This window comes from Lissotriton helveticus, chromosome 10 (assembly GCF_964261635.1).
Source record: "Lissotriton helveticus chromosome 10, aLisHel1.1, whole genome shotgun sequence".
Taxonomy (NCBI): domain Eukaryota; kingdom Metazoa; phylum Chordata; class Amphibia; order Caudata; family Salamandridae; genus Lissotriton; species Lissotriton helveticus.
The window spans coordinates 970,902,525-970,926,049 of NC_136071.1; the positions used below are offsets into that span (position 1 = coordinate 970,902,525).

Sequence of the window (23,525 nt, forward strand, 5' to 3'; positions counted from 1 at the left end):
TCTCCAGCGAAGGGGCATTGCTCCTACGCTCTCATGGAGGCACCGCAGCTGAATAACATTTCCTCTACATTCTGTGGTTAGGCCCAGATTTAATTTTTAATCATCGTTACCTCTTTGTTGCACATCTACCTTGTGACTTTAACCGTACCATTTTACAAGGTATTGTTAATTCCCAAGTTTCATTTTTAATGATGATATCCGCTTGAGGACGAAACGCGTTGGCGGTTTTGAATTTTAAAGAATGCGAATAAAGAGTGACTTTTAACAATGCAAGATCTTACTGGCTTCTTTTCTCTTGGGAAAACAACGGTTTATTATAAGTCAATATCATTATGAATATGGTCTGATAATGACATGTACATGTATTCAACACATAGAAGTGTGCAGGGCAGTTTTGTTTATATTGTATTAGGGTGGCTAGAAAGTTTTTTCGGTTTCTCTACTTGGGACCTAGGGGATTGTGTCCTAAGCCCATTGCACCTTATCTTGCTCGATATAATTATCAGGGACGTTAGGACTGGTGCAGGTGTTAATGCTTTGATCCCCATCTCTGTGTACCACCTTGAATACTTTCACTCATAACCATTTTATTCCTAAGCACTTCATATTTTAGCCGTAAGCCTTTTTTCACTCAGTCTTAAACAATTCACCCTTCATTCCTCCACCTTTTACCCTTCCCCCCTATATCTTTTATCTTCCATCCCGAACCCGTAGCCCTTCACCCCTAAAACTGTCACCATTCTCCCTTCACTCTCCACCCGTAAACAATTTGTTGTTCAATCATTCACCCTTAAATCCATAACCCATCACCCCAAAGCCCTTCACACTTCACCCCTTAGCCCTTCACCCGTAAACCTTCATTCCTAACCCCTTGACCCTTTATCACTAAACACTTCATCCTTCACATTCAAACCCTCCATCAATAATCCCTTCAACCATGAACCATTCACCCCTTCACATTCCATCCTTAAACTCTTAACCTTATGACCTTCACTCTTGAACCGTTTGTCTCAAACCCTTCACACTGAACCTAAAAATAGTTTCCCTCTATTAGTATTGTTTATATCCTTGTATAACTTACAATGGAATGACAAATGACGAGATGGTCTACAAATAAGTTGTAGTCCACAAGAAAATGTTCCAATTTGCACATAGAAATTCAGTTACTACACCTAAAATTCCACCCATGAGGCAAGCTCCAAAATGGCATTAGGACAGATCAAATAACCAGGTTTTAAGTCTTCTTCGAAAGATAATTTCAGAGCAAGCAATTTCTTTATAGTTGCCGTGGGACACATGTTGACTAGGGTCCTTGTTGCTTTACATGTCTTGCACGGTCTCTAAACAATTGTTTGGAGATTGTAGAGATGCCTTTTAGGGTGACTATTTCAATTGCCAACATTAGCCTGCCTGGTTCCCTGTGTTAGTAGTGAGGTGGTATCTTTCAGCTCAGTAAAATCAGCAGATCTTTGCCTTTTCCAGGACATAAGAAGCATGGGCAGTTCAAAACTTTGTGAAAGGGCTGTTTTGTGTAAGCAAGCCATCAAGTCTTGATTTACAAAATGATTATGAAAAGCTTCTATGTATGACACAATGAAGAGGAAAGCTGAGGGAAATCCATTTGTTATGTTTGGAATGGCTAGCAGTAAGCAGCTGAAAATGTCAGAAAACTTTCCAAGAATGTACGCTGTGATCCCACAGTCTTTTACCCAGCAGGGAATCACAACGCGGTCGTTACAATGACTGCATTGTGATTCCGCATACCAGTACTCCGCAAGTCGGAACAACGACTTGCGGAGGGGGGGCGCTGGATGTTGAAATAGAATAATTTACTATACCAACTCCAGTCTGTGCGGACAATATGGAAGGTGTTGGATTTTAAATCCAACACCTTCCCCCCTCCGCAAGTCGTTGTTTCCACTTGCGGAGTAATGGTATGCGGAATCACAACGCTGTCATTGTAACAACCGCGTTGTGATTCCCTGCGGGGAAAATGATTCGGGGTAAACGTTATTTACCGGGCAAGGGGTGTTTGGGTCCGGTGGAGGTGTTGAAGGTGAAGTGTACGCAGTGGTGGTCCATCCAGAGGGGCTGCGAGGTGTGGCTGAATTGGATGTTCGTACCTCCTGCGTAGATAGGGTTGAGGGTGTGTCCTACTCTGTGTGTTGGGGTGGTCACGAGCTGAGCCAGCCCGAGGTTGGAGAGGTTGTCCAGGAGGGTGATGGAGCCGGGGTCGCTGAGGTTGTCGATGTGAAAGTTCAGGTCTCCGAGTAAGATGTAGTTTGTGGAAGCGATGGCATGGAGTGAGACAAGCTCAGAGATGGTGGTTGCGGCCTGGGAGCGAGGTCCAGGGGGTTTGTAGGCGAGGGTGCCTCGTAGCGTGGTTCTTGGGTTTGTCTGGATCTAGAAGTGGAGGTGTTCTGTGTTGGAGTGGGGGTCGCTGGGGTAGGAGGTGGAGAGTCGAAGAGAGATCTTGTGTGCGATGGCAAGTCCTCCTCCCGGTCGGTCTCTTCTCTGGATCTTGTGTCCGTCAGGGATGGCGGTCGCGATGTCTGGCCTGGAGGTGGCGTTAGTCCAAGTTTCCGTGAGGAAAGCGACGTCGGGCGAGAGGGTGTTGAGCAGGCCTCAGATTTTGACGGCGTGTCTGTGGAGGGAGCGAACGTTGAGGAGGATGCATGTCAGGGCGCCCGGCGGGTCTTCAGCGGTTGGGGGGGATGGTCGTGAAGGATCGGAGTTAAAACCCCTTAGTGAAATCGGGATGACATGGAAAACAGACATAGACAGCATACCCCACTCAGGGTCCCCTAGATCCAACTACCAAGCCGAGATTGTATTTATTTGGGGGGGGAGTCACAGCCCAAACCCCCCCTGAAGCTACTCTCTCTTCGGCGCACAGCATGTTTAAATTGCAAAAGTAATTAAGACAAAATATTAAAGGCAGGTTTTTAACTTTGTTCAATTTTGTTCAACTCTGTAAGAGATGAGCTTCATTGTAGGCAAGCAAGATTTGTCTGTCTGTATCAGTAATTATACATATAATGATTTTGAAAGGCACCTACTATATCATTTTTATTTAATTGTTTTAATAGCACTACTCATCCCAGTTGTGTGTGTAGAGCACTTTGCATCACACTCACAGGCACAATAAATCATACATGTGTGTACATCAATGTATAGAACATGTTACATAAGACAAGGAGGATTTTAAGGAGTAGGAATCAAACATCATCCATACTTGTAGATATTATATGTTAAGAGTGAATGGTCGGGAGAAAAACAGTCAGGATATAAAATTTAACTCTGTGATTGTGGTTGTCTGTACTGACAAGAATGTATTACTACCCAAAGTAGCTCTTTTTTGCAACCTTAAAATAGCAACAGATTGAGAAAAACCAATAAGGATCTAAACCAACGACTTATAGTTTACATGTTCAGCTCATTGATGCCGATATATCAAATAGTGTGCCATATTATAAGAAGTGCAGCTTTTGAAGTGAAATTAACAACCTGATCTCAATGTCAATAGCAGTAGCCCACTTACCTATCTAGATAAAATACAAACCTGTGATCTGCATGTTAAACAATGTGCTTTACAGGAGACACATTAACCCTGTGTGCTACTTTGAGTCAAGACTGTGATTGGACAAAACAAGGAACTAAATTAACCACCAGAGATATCTTACTGCTGATATAATCACCTCAAAATTGATGAGCACATAGAGGCCATCTACAGAAACACCATAAAATAGGGTCTGATTAGTGCCAATACAGAGGAATCAACATAAACATGAAGGAGACAATAACACAAACTCTAGACAAAGAGGTCAGAAGCTAGGGCGACTAGTCTTTGGAATGGAAGGTGGGGGGGAGACAGAATGATAGTAAACAAACATGATGATAAGTGTGGGGTGCATAACTACTTACGTGTATGGCGATTGCCATACCAATGTAGTCATTTGTTAAAGTGTACAAGATCGGATACAGTGAGGATTGTTGCGTCAGTGTAAATCCCCCTAAAATGTCTTTTAAAAAAAACAGGTTTTCAGTCACAAATGTCATTGTTGCCAATTTCCTTGCAACAGATTTTTTTTAAACGTACACGTTGATTGTAAGACTTTGCTTTTCAAGCTCTTCCCCTCGTGAGTCTACCCCCTTTCCTCTGCTACACCATGACCCCCAATTTGTGGATTTCTGGAATAAATCTTTCAAGATTCCAGCTGTGGTTGTAATGCAAAAAAGCAGCCTGTAGCTAGTAAAATAGCTATATCTATCTCTTTAAGGGGGATAAGATATTTACAGAAAACCATAAAGATCATCCGTGTCTGAAATGAATTCTGAAGTACACAAAATAAGTGATGGATGGAATGCTTGAATTAATCTCCGCCTTTGGTAATTAATTGGAGCCGCATCCAAATCCATTGTTATGTTGCACACCATGCTACCTCAGTTTGAACCAAGCTATCTGCAAATCAGTCTTGACTCTGCTCCAATGGGAACAGTCCTGCACGAACTGCCAAGCCAGGTCCGCCCTGAACTGGAGCACAAGCACCCCAAGACCGGTTTCGCCTTACCTATGGCTCATCAGCCAGGTTTAGCTTAGTTCCAGTGACTCAGTGTGCACGGGACCCACATTTCAACATAGCCATCGCCTCTTAGGGTGACACACGAAAAAATACAAAAAAGTGATGGATGAAATTCTTGAATTAATCTTAGCCACTTGCAACTGGTAATTATTTGGGGCCACATCCCATTCCATCGTTATTTTGCACACCAAGCTACTTCAGTTTATACCCAACTATATGCAAATCAGTATTGACCCTGCTCCAATGGGAACCGTACAACTTGTACTACCAAGCCCCGTCCTTCCTGAACCAGAACACAAGCAACCCAGGACCTGATTTGCCCTACTTAGGGCTCATCAGCTAGGTGTAGCTTGGTTCCAGTGACACAGTGTGCACTGGATCCACTTCGGGCATACCCGTCCAACTTGGGGTGACATACTAAAGTATACAAAAAGTGATAGATGGAGTGAATTCTGGTCACAAGGACAAGAGTCAAACATTGACCAGTCTTTTGGAGAAAATTGCAAATAATGCAAAATACCTATGTTAAATTTAGTTAGAGGCCATCGTTAATAACTGTTTAAAACAAAATATAAATAGGGTTCCATGTCCTCTGTTATTTTTGATTAGAAATAAGATCTTATTAATGTTTTTGTTAGGCCAATAGAGTCTTTTACCAGTCGCCTCAGTTGGTAGAAGGCTTTCTACACCCACAACTTGTCTTCTCTTTCGATGAACCATAATTTTGTGAATACATCTGGTCTACCCACTTCATTACATAAATCCTTTATCTATTTAGACCACTGATTTTTCAAGTAAGCCTCAAGACACATTGAATTTTGAAGTGTGCCTCTTGACAACCTGATCCTGTTCTGATTAAGTTCAGTAGAAGGGTTGGCCCAAACTGACACCCACAAGAGTGGTGAAAATGTAAAGCATCTACCGTATAGCTCTGACCAAGTTTTTCATGGGGAGTGCTTTATGGAATGCCTAAGAGTCTCAGACAAAAAACTGTTTTTTTAATCTGTAAATTAAACACCATCTCTACAATGCAAAACCACATCTTCAGCAGAAAATTAGTCATAGGAAAACATTGCTGAAAAAGAGAGGATCAGAGTTGGTGATACCCTGTGGGGTAAAAGACTGCGGGATCACAACGTACATTCCATCGCCCACCTCGAAGGAACTGTAGTAAGATCACAGAGGAACACCTCAACACTGCCCTCCTCCAAGACCCACCCGGCGTCATGACCGACGCCAACTCCGCAGCCAAGGAACTTCACCGCTGGATCTCCACCTGCGCCAACAAGCTCGCACCCCTCCGATACCCTATCCAGCCACGCCCACTGAAGGCTGCCTGGTTCACCACTGAACTGCAAGAAGGCAGGCTCTCCTGCAGACGCCTCGAGAAAACCTGGCGAAACCGAAAAACCACGGAAGACTAAACATTTACCGGAGCGCCCTGAAAGAATACCACCAGTACATAAGAGACACCAGGTGGACTTTCATCAAGAACAAAATCAACACCAACGCAACCAATGCTAAAGAACTCTTCAACGTCATACAGCAACTCACCAACCCCCCCGCAAAGCCACAGACGTCACACCTTCCCAGGAACTATGCAACAAGCTCAACTCCTATTTCCACTTGAAAATCAAGGCCCTCTACGACAACCTCAGCAAGCAGACTCCAGACACCACCCCCCTCGCCACCACCACCGACACAGCACCTACCATCACAACTTGGAATCCTGCCACAGTCGAACACACCACTGTGACCATGAAGAACAGCCACTCAGGAGCCCCCATAGACCCTTGCCCACCGCACATCTACCACACGGCCGCTGCCGCCATCGCCATCGCACCAGAACTAGGACGTACCATCAACGCCTCCTTTGAATCGGGCGTCTTCTCAGATGCCTGGAAGCGGGCAGAGGTCAAACCCCTCCTCAAGAAGCCCATGGCTGACCCAACAGACCTGAAAAACTACTGGCCCATCTCGCTCCTCCCCTTCACCGCCAAAGTCACAAAGAGACTCGTAAACACCCAGCTGACTGCCTTCATCGAAGTAAACTCTATCCTAGACGCCTCCCAGTCCGGCTTCCGCAGCAACCACAGCACCGAGACCACACTTCTTGCTGCCACCGATGACCTCCACATGCTACTCGACCAGGGACACACCGCGGCCCTCATCCTACTAGACCTCTCTGTAGCCTTCAACACCGTCTCACATCACACCCTCACTGCCAGACTCCATGACGCTGGGATAAGAGGAAATGCCCTCTCCTGGATCCAATCCTTTCTCTCCGGCAGAAACTAGAGGATCAGACTGACCCCATTCCTCTCTGAACCCACAGAGAGCAACTGAGGAGTGCCCCAAGGATCATCACTCAGCCCCAGGCTTTTCAACATCTACCTGGCCCCCATCGCCACCATCATCAGACAGCACGGGCTCAGCATAGTATCATAAGCCGACGATACCGAGCTCATCCTCTCTCTCACCAAGAACCCCGAAGACACCAGACTTTGCTTCCAGGAAGGAATGAAGGACGTCGCTGCCTGGATGAAAAACAGTTGCCTGCAGCTCAACTCGGAGAAGACCGAGGTCCTCATCCTCGGACCCACCGTCTCCGCCTGGGACAAGACCTGGTGGCCCTCTGCCCTCGGGGGCCCACCCACCCCGACAGACCACGTGCGGAACCTCAGCATCATCCTCGACTCCTCCCTCACCATCACCCGCCAGATCAACTCTATTGATTCCACCTGCTTCAACTGCCTCCGGTCCTCCCAAAGACCTTCAAACACATGACACAACCTCTAAAAAACCTCCACTGGCTCCCCGTCGAGAAGAGTATCACCTTCAAACTTCTCACCCACACCTACAAATCCCTCCACAACATCGGACCAAAATACCTCAACGAGAGAGTCTCCTTCCACGTACCCAAGAGGAACCTCTGCTCCGCCAACCTTGCCTTTGCAGAGACCCCCCGCATCCGCCGAACCAGATCAGGTGGCAGAGCGTTCTCCTACGTAGCAGCCAAAGCCTAGAACGAACTCCCCCCGTCAACATCAGACGCACCCCCATCCTCCACACCTTCAGGAAGAACCTCAAGACCTGGCTTTTTGACTGAACCAGATCTGCACCTGCACCCCCCACCCCTCCCCCCAGATTAGGTACTTAAGGCTAAGATTTACAAAGATGTTGCAACAGGGTTGCGTCACGTTTTTGATGCAGTCCCAATGCAAAATCATTTTTGGTATTTAAAAATTCACGCACATGTAGATTTCCATGGCTCTATAAAAAAATGTGATGCAGCGCATTGAGCTGCCTTGCGTTACTTTGCGTCAGGTAGACGTTCCGTAGGTGGTGCAGAGATGTTGCAATGCATCCATCCATGGATTACGATGCAAACCCATATCTACATAGGCCCTAATTTACAAAGATTTTGTGTCTGGTTGCATCACTTTTTTGATTCAGCCTTGATGCAAAATCCTTTTTTGGTATTTGCCAAGCCACACAAATGTAGATTTGCATAGCTTTGTAAGAAAGCGTAACGCAGTGCATTGAGCTGCTTGCATTACTTTGCATCAGGTAGGGGATACTTGGGTGGTGCATGGGCATTCCCATGCATCAACCAATGGATTTTGATGCAAACCTGTATTTACAAACAGTTGTACACATTGGTTTGCACCAAAATTGTGGGCCTGCCTGAGGCTGCGTAATGAGGAGAAATAGCTTTATTTCTCCTTGTTACTTCCGCTTTGCATGTGTGCTGCAGAATGCAGCACACATACACAGAGGACAAAGCCTATAAGTGTACTTCTTTGTGCAGGAATGTACCCCTTCCTGCATAAAAACTATTCTGATCATATTGCAGACGGTAAACATTGTTTACCACGAAGTTTTTACAACGCGGTACCTTTAGCACGCATCCCTTACAACGCAAGTCGTTACCACGACTTGCGCTGGAGGGCGCTAAAGGATTAAAAATAGTAAATTTACTATCCAAACACCTTCCCTAGGGTCCACGGGGACTGGTGTTAGAATAGTAAATTATACTATTCGAAATCCGTGCCCCCAACGCAAGTCGTGGTAACGACTTGCGTTGTAAGGGATGCGTGGTAAAGGGATGCGTTGTGACGGTACGCGTTGTACCGTCATACATCCATTGCAGACACTCACTATGACGCAAGGAGCCCTGCCCTGTCGCTCGCCAGCCCAAAGTGCAGCAGTGCATGTCGAGAGCTGATCTGTGCCATTTCATTGAAGATATGGAGCAGGTCTGCGCTCTTCAGATGACGCAGCACAAAATAGTGCAGAGACTTTACTTTCTGCACTGTCTTGCACTGCTTCTTTGTAACTATGACCCTTAGTGACCAGTTTATCAACGAGTAGCAAATCTGAACCCATTACTCCTTGAATGGATGCACATTTTTTAACTCACAAACATTGGCAGTAGTAGGCTTTGAAATCAACGCCACACTCAGGTGCAATCAAACACCCAAAAAGGTTATGGGACAAAGTTTTACAAATATGGGGTAACATTCCAAACCATTCTTTTTTGGTAACTGTGCCACTCTAAACAGAAGGCCTGATTTTGGTTTTGCAGACGAAGTAAAGGCAGAAAGGGTGGTGGAAGACTTTACTACTTTCTCTCTCCCTGCCAAATAAAGATAAGTCTGCCAGCCCTGTCCACAACTCTATACATTGTCAGGAACCCCTGTCAGTGTAGGAAACATTTAAGAGATGACTCCATTAAACATTTCAGCTGGGTGTCAAACCTTTCCAAAGTGTTTTTATTTTTCGAAAACAAACTCCCTTAGGGGGTTTGTTTTGAAAATAAAAAAACCTATTAACCCCACACCAGTTTTTGCTCATGGTGTGGGGATCTTTTTTTTACTAATCATCGTCCACAGTATGTACCGGGCAAAGATTGACCATAAAGAAAAAAGACCTCTGACTGTCCGCTCTAAATAAGGTGGTTGGTCAGATGTCTTACTTCCATGCTACCTACTCCATTGAGGACAGACAGAGTACATTTTACTCTATCGGTGTAAAACTTGTGGTCTGGCTGCCACAAAATCGGGTGGGCGACCTTGACTTTGGCAGACAGGCTACTCCATCACGACTGCAACAGAGCACCTGTCAGCCATATTCTAAATCAGCCTCAGGCACCCACCTAATGCAGATTACTACAAATCTTGCTCCTCGTGGGACCAGTCCATCTCAAGCCTTGGCCACTTCACACATTACAGGCACACTGTTTCTGTAGTTGGTAAATTTGAGATTCACCCCCTTCGGAATCTCACTGACTAAGCTACGCCCCTGTGCGCGCCTCTGTTTCCTTCCATTACATTGGCGTCTTGGTATTAGGCTCCAGATGGCACCTCCCCATGATGTCACTTGAACTAAAGGAAAGATCATGGCCCTTTAAACCAGGCCTTTGTTTTAGACCCAGCTAGATGTTAAAATAAGAAAGCCCTCTACCTGCCTGCAGGATGCTGCTCCACGCTTGCAGACAACATGCAGGGGCTGCTGAATTATGCCATAGTGTTGGAAAATAATACCAGGACAAATTCAACATGTTTCCCTGGGGAAATAGCTTTCGGAACGGGGATCAATGGTATCCTCTTACTTTACAGTACTGATTACAACTGATATCTAAATCGCTGGTGTGTTATTCTGTGGGCTGTTTTTTGTGTGTGCTGCAAAAATAGGAAATCATTAATTAAATAATTAGTTGGACACTAAATTTCATGTATTTATGATTGCAGTGTTATGCCATTTTTATATTGTGTCATATTTACCCAGGTCTGTGTTTGACTTCATGGTCACAGGTTCAAATCCTGGTGGGGCCACTCAGCCTTTCATCCTTCTAAGGTTGATAAAATGTGTACCATTGAGGTGGGCCACAATAAACATCTGTTATTCAGTGCCAAGATGCCTAGGGTGAATGACTGCTTTAGAAATACACGTTATGTTATACTTTACTGCTTTATTATATTTTTATATATATATATATATATATATATATATATATATATATATATATATATATATATATATATTCACACAGTCCAGGAGCCAAATTTAGGAAAGCCACACGGAAAACCATTACGGGCACAAGTTGAGTATTTTAACGGCCTGCCTGGTCGTGGGTCAGCCCAGCGCTACCAACGCCTCTCCTGGGCCCTGAAGTGCCGAGAGTAATGAGAGCGGAGAAAGAACATTGACACTATCCAGGTGTGTGTTCGTGTTCACACATAATGCGGCATCTTACTTCAGCGAGGGAGATTGCGGAGAGGACATTTCTGCCCACTGAGGTTTATAATCGGCAAACATGAAAGGTGAGCACATCCACTAGGATAAACTCAGCGATGGACCACAACGCCCAAGGTACTGTTCGCCGTCAGGCTCGTGTGAGGAGCAGGCGGTGACGCCCGTGGGCGGAGCAAGCTGGGGTCGCTTTTAAATGAACTTGTGCAAGTATTCCTTCAAATTGCTTACGGCCACTGAGGAAGGAAGCGTGTGATGCTTCTGAAACGCGTCTGGCCATTAACTATGCTTGAACTGTCTGCCTGTACTTTCCAGCGCCTGTATGTCGCATTAAACTTGTGCCCGTAATGGTTTTCCGTGTGGCTTTCCTAAATTTGGCTCCTGGACTGTGTGAGTATTTTAACGGCCTGCCTGGTCGTGGGTCAGCCCAGCGCTACCAACGCCTCTCCTGGGCCCTGAAGTGCCGAGAGTAATGAGAGCGGAGAAAGAACATTGACACTATCCAGGTGTGTGTTCGTGTTCACACATAATGCGGCATCTTACTTCAGCGAGGGAGATTGCGGAGAGGACATTTCTGCCCACTGAGGTTTATAATCGGCAAACATGAAAGGTGAGCACATCCACTAGGATAAACTCAGCGATGGACCACAACGCCCAAGGTACTGTTCGCCGTCAGGCTCGTGTGAGGAGCAGGCGGTGACGCCCGTGGGCGGAGCAAGCTGGGGTCGCTTTTAAATGAACTTGTGCAAGTATTCCTTCAAATTGCTTACGGCCACTGAGGAAGGAAGCGTGTGATGCTTCTGAAACGCGTCTGGCCATTAACTATGCTTGAACTGTCTGCCTGTACTTTCCAGCGCCTGTATGTCGCATTAAACTTGTGCCGTAATGGTTTTCCGTGTGGCTTTCCTAAATTTGGCTCCTGGACTGTGTGAGTATTTTAACGGCCTGCCTGGTCGTGGGTCAGCCCAGCGCTACCAACGCCTCTCCTGGGCCCTGAAGTGCCGAGAGTAATGAGAGCGGAGAAAGAACATTGACACTATCCAGGTGTGTGTTCGTGTTCACACATAATGCGGCATCTTACTTCAGCGAGGGAGATTGCGGAGAGGACATTTCTGCCCACTGAGGTTTATAATCGGCAAACATGAAAGGTGAGCACATCCACTAGGATAAACTCAGCGATGGACCACAACGCCCAAGGTACTGTTCGCCGTCAGGCTCGTGTGAGGAGCAGGCGGTGACGCCCGTGGGCGGAGCAAGCTGGGGTCGCTTTTAAATGAACTTGTGCAAGTATTCCTTCAAATTGCTTACGGCCACTGAGGAAGGAAGCGTGTGATGCTTCTGAAATGCGTCTGGCCATTAACTATGCTTGAACTGTCTGCCTGTACTTTCCAGCGCCTGTATGTCGCATTAAACTTGTGCCCGTAATGGTTTTCCGTGTGGCTTTCCTAAATTTGGCTCCTGGACTGTGTGAGTATTTTAACGGCCTGCCTGGTCGTGGGTCAGCCCAGCGCTACCAACGCCTCTCCTGGGCCCTGAAGTGCCGAGAGTAATGAGAGCGGAGAAAGAACATTGACACTATCCAGGTGTGTGTTCGTGTTCACACATAATGCGGCATCTTACTTCAGCGAGGGAGATTGCGGAGAGGACATTTCTGCCCACTGAGGTTTATAATCGGCAAACATGAAAGGTGAGCACATCCACTAGGATAAACTCAGCGATGGACCACAACGCCCAAGGTACTGTTCGCCGTCAGGCTCGTGTGAGGAGCAGGCGGTGACGCCCGTGGGCGGAGCAAGCTGGGGTCGCTTTTAAATGAACTTGTGCAAGTATTCCTTCAAATTGCTTACGGCCACTGAGGAAGGAAGCGTGTGATGCTTCTGAAACGCGTCTGGCCATTAACTATGCTTGAACTGTCTGCCTGTACTTTCCAGCGCCTGTATGTCGCATTAAACTTGTGCCCGTAATGGCTTTCCGTGTGGCTTTCCTAAATTTGGCTCCTGGACTGTGTGAGTATTTTAACGGCCTGCCTGGTCGTGGGTCAGCCCAGCGCTACCAACGCCTCTCCTGGGCCCTGAAGTGCCGAGAGTAATGATAGCGGAGAAAGAACATTGACACTATCCAGGTGTGTGTTCGTGTTCACACATAATGCGGCATCTTACTTCAGCGAGGGAGATTGCGGAGAGGACATTTCTGCCCACTGAGGTTTATAATCGGCAAACATGAAAGGTGAGCACATCCACTAGGATAAACTCAGCGATGGACCACAACGCCCAAGGTACTGTTCGCCGTCAGGCTCGTGTGAGGAGCAGGCGGTGACGCCCGTGGGCGGAGCAAGCTGGGGTCGCTTTTAAATGAACTTGTGCAAGTATTCCTTCAAATTGCTTACGGCCACTGAGGAAGGAAGCGTGTGATGCTTCTGAAACGCGTCTGGCCATTAACTATGCTTGAACTGTCTGCCTGTACTTTCCAGCGCCTGTATGTCGCATTAAACTTGTGCCCGTAATGGTTTTCCGTGTGGCTTTCCTAAATTTGGCTCCTGGACTGTGTGAATATATATATATATATATATTTTAAATATTTTTTATTGAAGATACATAAACCACTAACAATATACATAGCAAATGCAATATGACAAGAATAAACATTACAGCATGTTGTAATTTGCTGAAGAAGTTTGAATAACGAAGATGAACTTCTGAAATACAATGCATGTGTATCAGTAAATATAATAAAGAAACATAGAAAGAAAAATAGAGGAAAGAAGAAAAATAGGGCAAGACAGTAGGAAGATATGTAAGAGGAAAAGGTAGAAAGACGCAAAGAAAGAAGTAGAGATATAAGAGCTAAGATTCTAGTGAGTGAGAGGTTAAATATGTAGTAACGGGTAACAAATATACATCTGATTTAATTTTCTGGCATAACAATAATGAGGAAACATTAGATATATTATGTGTTCATCGCAAATAAAATTATAAAATTCCACCATATTGACACAAATAATTTGGAAGTATCTTTCCAACAAGAGAGTATATATAACCTTAAAGGCAAGCACAATAAAAAGATCAAATAACACAGATTTGGGTGAAATATGGTCAAAGTCCGGTGACATAGATCCATAGAAAATATATTAAATTGATAGCAGAATATTACAATGGAAGATCTTTAAACATTTGAACAAAATAACTTTCCAAAAATTAAACACATGAGAGCAATAATGAAGTAAATGATTTAGTGTACCATTTGAGGGGAAACATGACCAATGTAATGGAGAAGTAGATCAATCATTTAGAGGTATACTCAGGGGTAATAATAGCTCTATTGTGAACAAAAAATAGAGATTGTGTAATACACTCAGCCCTGGAGGTGTTAAACAATTGAAGCCATATTTTATCCCATTGAGGAACAGAAAATGCTATAGAAAGGTCAAAATCTTATAGTGATTCAATAGAATTTTTAATTGGACAGAAAATTGGTGATAATAACATTTTGTACATAAAAGCAGCTTTGGGACTAGCATTGTGATCAATATTATGAAATGGTGTCAAAGGTGTGCATGGGGCGTATCGGGAGAAAAATTGTGAGTCACTACAAAGGATTGGAGAGCAGACGATATTAAGTTATATTCCAGTAAAAAACAGTATGGTGAATTATATTGTGTTTGTAGTTGGGGAAAAGGTATAACAAAATCATGCCTTACCAATTGATGAACAAAAATAATACCTTTCTCTTCCCAATGTTAAAATTAAAATGATTTGCTACTAAATTTATTAAATGTATTGTACCAAATTGAAGGAGGATAGAAAACATGTATGGAAATCAAGAACAACTGAAAATATTGTATGTAACTGTGACGGATCCACGTCCCTTACCTCGTCCGGGCGACCTCGTCCCTCGAAGCCCCAGACATCGACATACGACCCTGTGGCGTCCATAGCAACCCGGACTCCACCCCTCTCTCCCTCTTTGCAGGAACCAATAGCAACAAGCGGAAAACCGGAAGGACTCGCCAGTAACCCCGGAAGTCCCTCCCCCAACCCAGAGGCGGTGTGCGGAAAAGCCGGAACCGAAGAGAGCAGTGTGTTCAAGCAGGAGGACTCATGGCAGGAGACAGCATGCGGAGAACCTAAGGAGACGAGCGTTGAAGCTGAAGAAGAAGACAAAGTCTGGACCGAGGACTGGTGGAGTCCGGTGGAGGAGGCTGGAGAGCGGCCGCAACTCGCAGGAGAGTTGCGGCGGGGCAAGTGAGTACAGATTCCCCTTGTACAGAGAGTGTAAATATTAGCGTGTACAGTAGTCAGACCCCCACCTTGCACCCAGCACTGTAGAACTCTGTATATTACCCGTTTGAAGTCACCGGCACAGTTGTATATAAAAGCCCCGCACTTCCCCGGCACTCAGTCACCCTTCTGCCCTCCCATTCTTCCTCTCCCCCTCTTGCCCGTTCCCTACCTTCCTCACGTTCGCTCGAAGTCCCGCACCCCCTTGGTGAAGGTATACGGCATCAGCTTGGTATAGCTAGTCGGATTAACGGCCCTCTTTCTTCTCTCTCCTTCCCATACCTCCGAGGAGCCGCCATCCCGGTGACCCCCTGACCAATCCCTCTGGAAGAAGCCCTCAACACAACTTCCGACCAAGCACCTTCCCTCCGCGAAGAACCATCGTCTCGACATCGGGCCAAGCATCGCTTCAGGACACTGTTTTCCTTCCCCCCTTTTTGAGCTGTGTATTGACAATAAAACCGGCTAAGAGATAGCCCACTATATACGGCCTCCACGCATGTTATTCCGGTCCGCCTACACCCCACGATCACAGTAACCTATGCTGGGAATAATTTGAATTCAGTTTTTCTTATAAAAGTGCAATTAGACATGTAAACCACATCTTTAAATGAGAAGTCCTTCAGTAAGGAATGTTCAAATACAATCCATCGTGTTAAGGGAGGGTCTTGAAAATCATTAATCAAGGCATAAAATTGTCGAATTAAAAATGCAGAGGGATATAACTTAAAATCAGGAAAACTGACACCCCCATCATTCTTTGGACGTTTAGGTTTAGATTAGAAGTGTTTGTTATTCAAGAGAAACTTGATACAAATAGAACTAATCTGGGAAAGGTTTTAATTGGGTATTTTGAAAGGTAACTTAGAAAGTGTGTAAAGGACATGTGGCACAATCATCATCTTGAGGGTCTCTAATCTACCCCACCATGATAAATGAAGGGGAGACCAGGATGTACGTAATTTCTGTATTTTACATTTTAAAACACAAAAATTATGGCTAATTATGCTGGAATCAGGAGGAGAAAACCACACACCCAGGTGTTTAATTCTGAAAGGGCACCATGTAAAGTTAGTGTATGCAGACATGTACTGATAACACAAGGAATTCAATGGTAACATTTTTGTTTTGGAAAAGTTGAGTTTATAACCAGAGATACTAGAATATAGGATGATCTCGTGTAAAAAAGAGCTTAAGTAGGACAGGGGATTAGGCATGTACATTAAAACATTATCAGCATATGCTGATAACTTCGTTTAGAGAGAATTATATTTAAACCCGGGGATAAGTGTGTTAAAATGAATGTGTTCAAGGAAGGGTTTTAGACAAAGAATAAAGAGCAAAGTGGAGAGGGGAGACCTTGCCTGGATCCTCTTGTAAATTAAAATACGGAGAAAATCGCCCATTAACAAAAACACTGGCATAAGGGACAGAAAATAATAATTTTATGAATTAGATACATTTAGGACCAAACCAATGGAGAGTAGTAAACATAAATTGCCAATTAACGTGGTTAAATTCTTTTTCAACATCAAGAGTTAGGTCCTCTAAAGAAGACTGATCGTTCTTACCCAATGCAAGAATATTGGAGAACATTCTGGCATTGTCTGCAGCAAGTCTGCCCTTAATGAAACCAGATTGATCAGGTTTAACAAGGAGGGGAACAACATTTTCAAGGCGAGAGGCTAGGATTTTGGCATATATTTTTGCTATCATAATTGAATAATGAAATTGGTTGATAGTTTTTGCAAAGGTTGTAATCTTTATCTGGTTTAGGGATAATAACAATCAGGACTTCCAGGAAAGAGACACTAGCCTTCAAATGCAAAAGAAAAGAATTAAAAAAAACTCAAGTAATTTGGGGTCAGAAAAAGATGTAAAGAAGGAAAGTAGTTGAATAGAAAATCTGTCTGGGCCCGGAGCTTTCACTTTTTTTAGGGATTTGATAGCATCAATCATTGAAGAGTTATGTTGGTTTCTAAAGTTTTGAATTTATCGGGATAGAAGGAGGATTGTGAAGACCATTAAAAAAAGTCTTTATATCATATTCTGAGGGATTGGTTTCTTCTGTAATCAATTATTTGTAATAGGCTTGGAAATACTAGAAATATCAGAATCGGGGTCACAATGTTGTTAGTTAGTTCATTACGAATGGGCCCAATATTTGTATGCTCAGATTTAAATTTTGAGTAAATAGCCAACATTTTACCTGCTTTGTTTTGACCTCCGTGAAATTAAGACTTAACTTTAAGTAGGATGTTACATGCACCAGTGGTGACAGTTTATTGAAGGTAGACTTGGATGTAATCATTTCATGTAAAACAGAGGAATATTTAGAAGTGAAGTAAGTATGTTTGAGTTTTTAATTTGCGGAAGTAACATAAGGAATTAGGAATTTAAATTAGTTTCCTTCTAGCTGAGTATGCTACAGTAGGCCTGAAAGTAGGCTTTGAAAGCATCCCAATTATTAGGAATACAAGTTTCAATAGATTGGTTAATTTGGATAAGCTCATTAATAAAATCAGTGGCTTCTGTAATAAAAGTGTTATAGCAGGAAGTTGTTGAATCTCCAACGATACGTTTTAGAGTTAATAAGGGATAAATCAAAAGAAGATAAAACAGGAGCATGGTCTGAAATATTAATTGAACCAATTCCTGAGGATTTGATAGAAGGAAGCAAGGACTTAATAACTAAAATATGATCTGGACATGGTATGATATACATTAGAAAAAAATGTAAACTCACAAGTATCAGGGTTACAAGTTTTCAAGACATCCAATAATGGATGAGTGACAAGGACTGATTTAAATGCCTTATGAGATTTATCAAGATTACATTTGTACTTAGATTTCTTATCTGTAAAGGGGTCTAACCATTGATTAAAATCTCTTGCTACAATAATGTTGGGATTATCTATGGAAACCAGTGTTATTTTAATGTTATGCCAAACATCACGATCAAGTTAGACTGGACCATAGATATTGAATAAAGAAATCTGTTTACTGTGAATTATGGCATTGACCAATATCCATCGTCCATCATTGTCACATTGAGACGATAAAATTTGTACATTTCGCAATTCAGGAGTGGCTCGTGCAGGTAAGAGCAGTGGGGTGGGGGTGGATAGACTCGATAGATGACGATGAGGGAAACTTAAATAAATAATGAATCTTCCCTTGTCGTCTGTCGATTCCCCTCCCACAACACCCTACCGCTCTTACCTGCATGGGCCGCTCCTGTAGCAATTTATGCATAGCTGCCAAGGTTTCAGAGTGCTCATGTGTGACATTTTTATAATCTCATTGTAATTATGAGCGACATTCAACGACTATGAGTGACCTTTTCTCAGGAGCCAAATCAAGAAATGAAGACAAGGGCAACATATAAATATCATAAATCGCACCCATTTGAGCAACGAGAAACTCTTACAAAATCTTAAAACTGCTTTAAAGCACCAGAAATGAATGGGCACTAAGCTAGTAAAAAGCAGTAACTCGCAGCTAATTGTCATTAAATACAGTTTTGAGAATATGCATGGTTCATGTTCTTTCGTGAAAACTGTTACTAAGCAAAACGCTAATCTTTCTCCAGCACTCCATTATTCACAAGAGTGATCTTGACTATTTTATTCGTGCATGAAAACTCTTGGACACACAAATAATTCAGCGCCTGAATTGACACACTTGTAGGAGTGTGATGGTCAGTAGTTGCATTGCTACTATCATTGGCAGCATGGAAGGGGCAATGGGTGGTGCAAGCTGCTGTGGCCTCCTGACAAGAGCCCAGACACATTTTATTTTTTACAACACAAAAAAGTCATGTTTACAGAATAGGGTTTTAATAGGAAGTTCCTTGCTGCCTACCTGATGTTTTTGGCACTCAATCGCTTCTGGACTTGGCACAGCCGTTCAGATGGTTTGTGTGGGGGGTTTCGCTTTCACATGATGCTGGGCTTAAATGGTCACTGTTGCTTAGCCCCATCACGCCAACTAATCATCGCTCACTAACAGGGGCCTCGTTTTTCCTTGACTGCAAAGCGCACTCAATCGCTGCCGTTTTCCAAACTACTGAATCCTTGTAAAACACAGGTAGTCGAACAGACACCACTGCACACACTGCTAGTGCATTCAGTGGTGCCTGTTCGACTACCTGTGTTTTACAAGGATTCAGCAGCTTGGATAACGGCAACGATTGAGTGTGCCTTACCATCAAGGAAAAACAATATAAAAGCACATAGTTTTGCAGAGAGATGCCTCACGAGGCACAAATTACTTAGTTTGCGACGCGACTCTTCATACAGGCCGCATCTCCCTACAAGGCCATCCGCCGTAACAAACACCGACCCGGGCATGATTGTGAGGCTTAGCAGCAGCAGCTACATGGGAGGGGCTGGTGCGCTGAGGAACAATTCCAGCAGGCGCCACGGTCCGTGGAAGGGCCAGCTGAGATGTCAGACGGGTCCATTGCGTGTTTGGTTAAAACACCGCCGCACAACTTGGTCATGGTGTGAGCAGCGCCTGCCATTGCCACTGCCTGCAGCATGTCACTAGTTTATCCCAACTACAGCCACGTGCACTGCCACTCCAGACGAGATTGGGAGACCAGCTTTAGTTTTTCAGTATTAGTGCATGATTTACAGAGCGCAGAGGAGGCCTATTATGCATGGCTACGTATTTCAGTGCGGTGATGCGGACCACTTCATTGAAATGCGTTTGTCTAATGCCTGATGCGTGACACTTGGCAGGGTTGTTTATGAAAAAGGATGGCAACACTACCCTTATCATTAATAACTAGAGAAAAAACAGCTGGCCTACCCATTGCCTGCTTTAGTTTAACCTGTTCCGTGCTCATTACGCCTCCCGGCTGTCATGAGTCACTGTAGTCATGTGCTCATGACGGCCGGGAGCCGTTCGATAGTTGCCGCTCCGACCACGCGCGATTAATTCCCCGCCTGTGCAGACAAATTAATCAGTGGGCGGAGTTCCGTCATGAGCAAATGCCTACCGTGACTCATGACATGCGCTTACCGCCCCCCCCTCCCCCCCTGGCACCGCAGTGAAATTCACACCGCGGCGAAGGGTTTAAGCAATGCAACATAATTACAATGAGTTTCCTGTAAAAAGGTAACACATGAATTACATTTTGACAGATGAGAGAGTACCTTTTGTCTTTTCCCTGGATGTCCCAGACCACAAATGTTCCACAAGACAATGTTAAACATATTGGGGAATACTAGTAGTGAGACAGAAACATGGATGACAAGCTGAAAGAAGAGGAAGGAAAAGAAAAAGACACTGCTTATTCTTAACAACATAACAAGCCCAATAATAATTGAAGACATGTAAGCACTCACATAATCACAAAATAAAGAGGATAGAGCGGGACAGAAAAAAGAAAGAAAGCAAAAAACAGATTAAGGATAGAAATCCAGCTCTGACGAGAAGAGACTGAAAATTCTGCGCCAGAGCAAGGACAACAGCAGGAAGATGAAAAGTAAAAGTATGTTTAAAGTAGCCATTTACACACAAAATGCAGGAGAGACTTAAAACAAAAGCTAGCACATATCTAAATTCTTAGGATTGATGAACAACAGTATCCATATTATGAGATTAAATATTTTGAAGAAATGTTTTTAATTTAACAGGCTCATCAAAGGAGCGTGAAGTGCCTTCATGAGAAATTTTGCATAGACAGGGTTGTAAAATGCCATAACGAATATGCAATTGTCTCATTTGAGGTCGCAGGGCAAGGAACTCTCTTCTTCTGATGTTTGTTGCAATAGAGAGGTCGTGAGAGATAAAAAATATTGTGGACAGACCAAAAGAGGCACAGTTTTCTTTAGCTGCTTTCAAGACACTTAAAAGGTCTGTGGATTCCAAAAGTAGCATGATGATACCTCTGGCTCTAGAAGAATGAGGTTGAAGACAAACAAGATGGTGTGCCTGCTGAATGTTAAGAGGAGGAGTATTCAGAAAACTGAGAAGGTCAGGTAGAAACATCTTGATGAAAACAAGCAGGTCAGGCCCCTCAAGTTTCTCTGCTAATCCATATAGGCGAAGATTATACTGCCTAGTTCTGTTTTCAAGGTCCTCAGTATGCAGTTTAAGTTGTTGGATTTCTTGTACAAGAAATGAATGTTTGTGCCCACATCTTGGAGACTGCTAACACGATGCTCCATTTCAAACATTTTACCCTCCATAACGATCCATCTATTTGTTGAAGTTTTTCATTAGTAGCACACATATAAGGTTTGAGACCGCTCACCTCATCAAGGATAGTGTTCAAAACAGGATTGTGAGAATGATGTCATAGGTGATGGAGGGTCGCTTTCACCTGTTTAGATTTCATGCTAGAAGAAGAAGGTTTAACAGAAGTAAGTACGTCACTAGCCATTTCGGTGCGGTATCTAGTGTGACCTACTAAGAGTGTTGAATAAGTGATGAGTTGTGTGAGTTTAAATTTTCAAAGCCTGGAAATGAGCACTTTTGTGATGATGGATCTTGTTTCTCAAGCAAAGCATTCACATTGCCCAAAATGATGAGTTTTGGTAATTGACAGTGGGGCTGCAAACAGAGTTGCAAAAAGTTATTATAAAAGAGACAGTGTGGTGCAGTGTGGTAGGAAGGACACTGGGACATGTAGAGACAGGTTGTGACTAACTAGGTGGCAACCAGATGCCAAGAAGCTGCCAAGAAGCTAGGTTAATCCAAAGAGTGCAAATACTGTATGCATAACTGGAATTCATATAGAGCAGTTATTGGGGTATATGCTGGTAGGGATTCAATACCCTGGTGGCATTGATTCATGCTGGATGTTTAGCTGTGTTATTAGTGATATTGGTTTCTCGTATTACTACTGAAAGAGCACTTGGCCTTACAACGTAATCTCTTAGTCAAGTCTTTAAAGATTTTTCCCCATTGGTCATATGGAACTTTATTCGCTGACGTGAAGCATTGAAAGGGAAAAGGCATCAACAATACATTTCTAACTTGTGAAGCCAATGTGACCCCGCAATAAGAACCGGGAATCGCTGAATGTAGTTAAAGTTTTTTTTTGGGATTACCACTCAATCCAGTATATATGCAAATCAAAATTATAACTTGAAGTTTAAGTGTAAAAACGTGAATAAAGAATATATGATTTAACGTTTAAACTGAACAGTCTCTACAGTGAATACATTTCATTAATACATTTAAATGCTTCACACATGTTAATGAAGTTAAGGCACACCGTGAATATAATGCCAAATTTACGTATATGAATGCATTTCTGTGGCGTGTAAGGGTGAAGTCTAAATTTTAAACATAACCTTTATTGCTGAAAATACATTTTTGATCCCTTAATTGGTCCTTGTGAAAAGTTGTGCAGGTCTCAAAAAAGTGGGTGCTTGGCAAGTGGAGGCGCTGGTATTTCTGCATATGCACATCCTATGCTCACGAACTGTACAAAGGTCATGTGTACATCATGAATTTGGAAATTGCACATGAGTATTGAAAGTGATGTCCAGGTGTTAAAGGATGGATTAGGGTCATGTAATGTAAATGTAAATGTAGTTGAGCTTATATAGCGCACAGCTACCCGCAGTGGGTTTCCCGGCGCTTGCTTAGGGAACCCTTCCTAATGTGCGTTAGAACATTGACAAAGGCTTGCACAAGCAATTTCCACCTTCATGTCCCATCGTACTTGTAACCCAAAAATATTTGCAGGTAACAACAATAATCTACTAGAAATATGAACAGAATATGTCCTGCTCCCACAGACGCCTCCGTCACACATTTCATACAGTACACGCAGGTCAGGTTAATGAATGGTGTAGTTTACTCGTGCAAATGCCTTTGTAGAATCCCCTTAAATCTTTTTCAAATGTCTAAATCCCGACATGTGACAACCTAATCAAATACTAAGTATTTGCAAGCGGTGACTGAATTTTCCACCAGGTTCAAAACGTCTCAGTTCATTCATGGTGGAGCATTACTCTACTTTAGAATGCTAGTTAGCTTATAGCTAGCTATATTTCTCTTGCACAAAAAATGTCCTGCGGTGCTGCAACTATTTGTCTGGAGTGTAATCAATTCAATAGCCTTCTTCCATGTCTGTGGCTTTAACACTAGCGACCCCCTGCCATAGACATAGAAGAAGTACTACCCCTCCAGAGCTGTCAGGCTGCCGGAGCGGCCCTGACGTCACTTTCCCCGGCCGTGCCTGTGTTTACGTGGAGTATCATGGCCGCTCCTGCAGAGCCATGAAACTGCTCGCCGCAGTGGCTGCAGCGAGCGGTACGCCGAGCTGCGGAGCTCAGCGCTGACAGGCTGAACCAGCTAACATCCTGCACTTTATCTCTCCTCCGCAGGGGCTATGGAGGACGAGGAGCGACAGAAAAAACTGGAGGCTGGAAAAGCTAAGGTAAGG

The 23,525-nt window shown here is 43.8% G+C and overlaps 1 protein-coding gene and 1 long non-coding RNA gene across 2 annotated transcripts in view; one reads left to right on the forward strand and one right to left on the reverse strand.

Moving 5' to 3' along the window:
• Positions 1–20,381, reverse strand: part of LOC144784689 (uncharacterized) — a 40,014-nt gene extending 19,633 nt beyond the window's left edge. Inside the window, exon 1 of the long non-coding RNA XR_013601694.1 lies at positions 20,278–20,381. This is a non-coding gene — a long non-coding RNA (uncharacterized LOC144784689). The remainder of the gene's footprint in view (positions 1–20,277) is intronic.
• A 2,925-nt stretch (positions 20,382–23,306) lies between these two features.
• The window catches only part of LOC144784158 (A-kinase anchor protein 9-like), a 574,985-nt gene continuing 574,766 nt past the window's right edge, over positions 23,307–23,525 (forward strand). Inside the window, exon 1 of the mRNA XM_078662830.1 lies at positions 23,307–23,519. Coding sequence (XP_078518956.1) covers positions 23,472–23,519 — 48 coding nt within the window. The 5' untranslated portion in view covers positions 23,307–23,471. The remainder of the gene's footprint in view (positions 23,520–23,525) is intronic.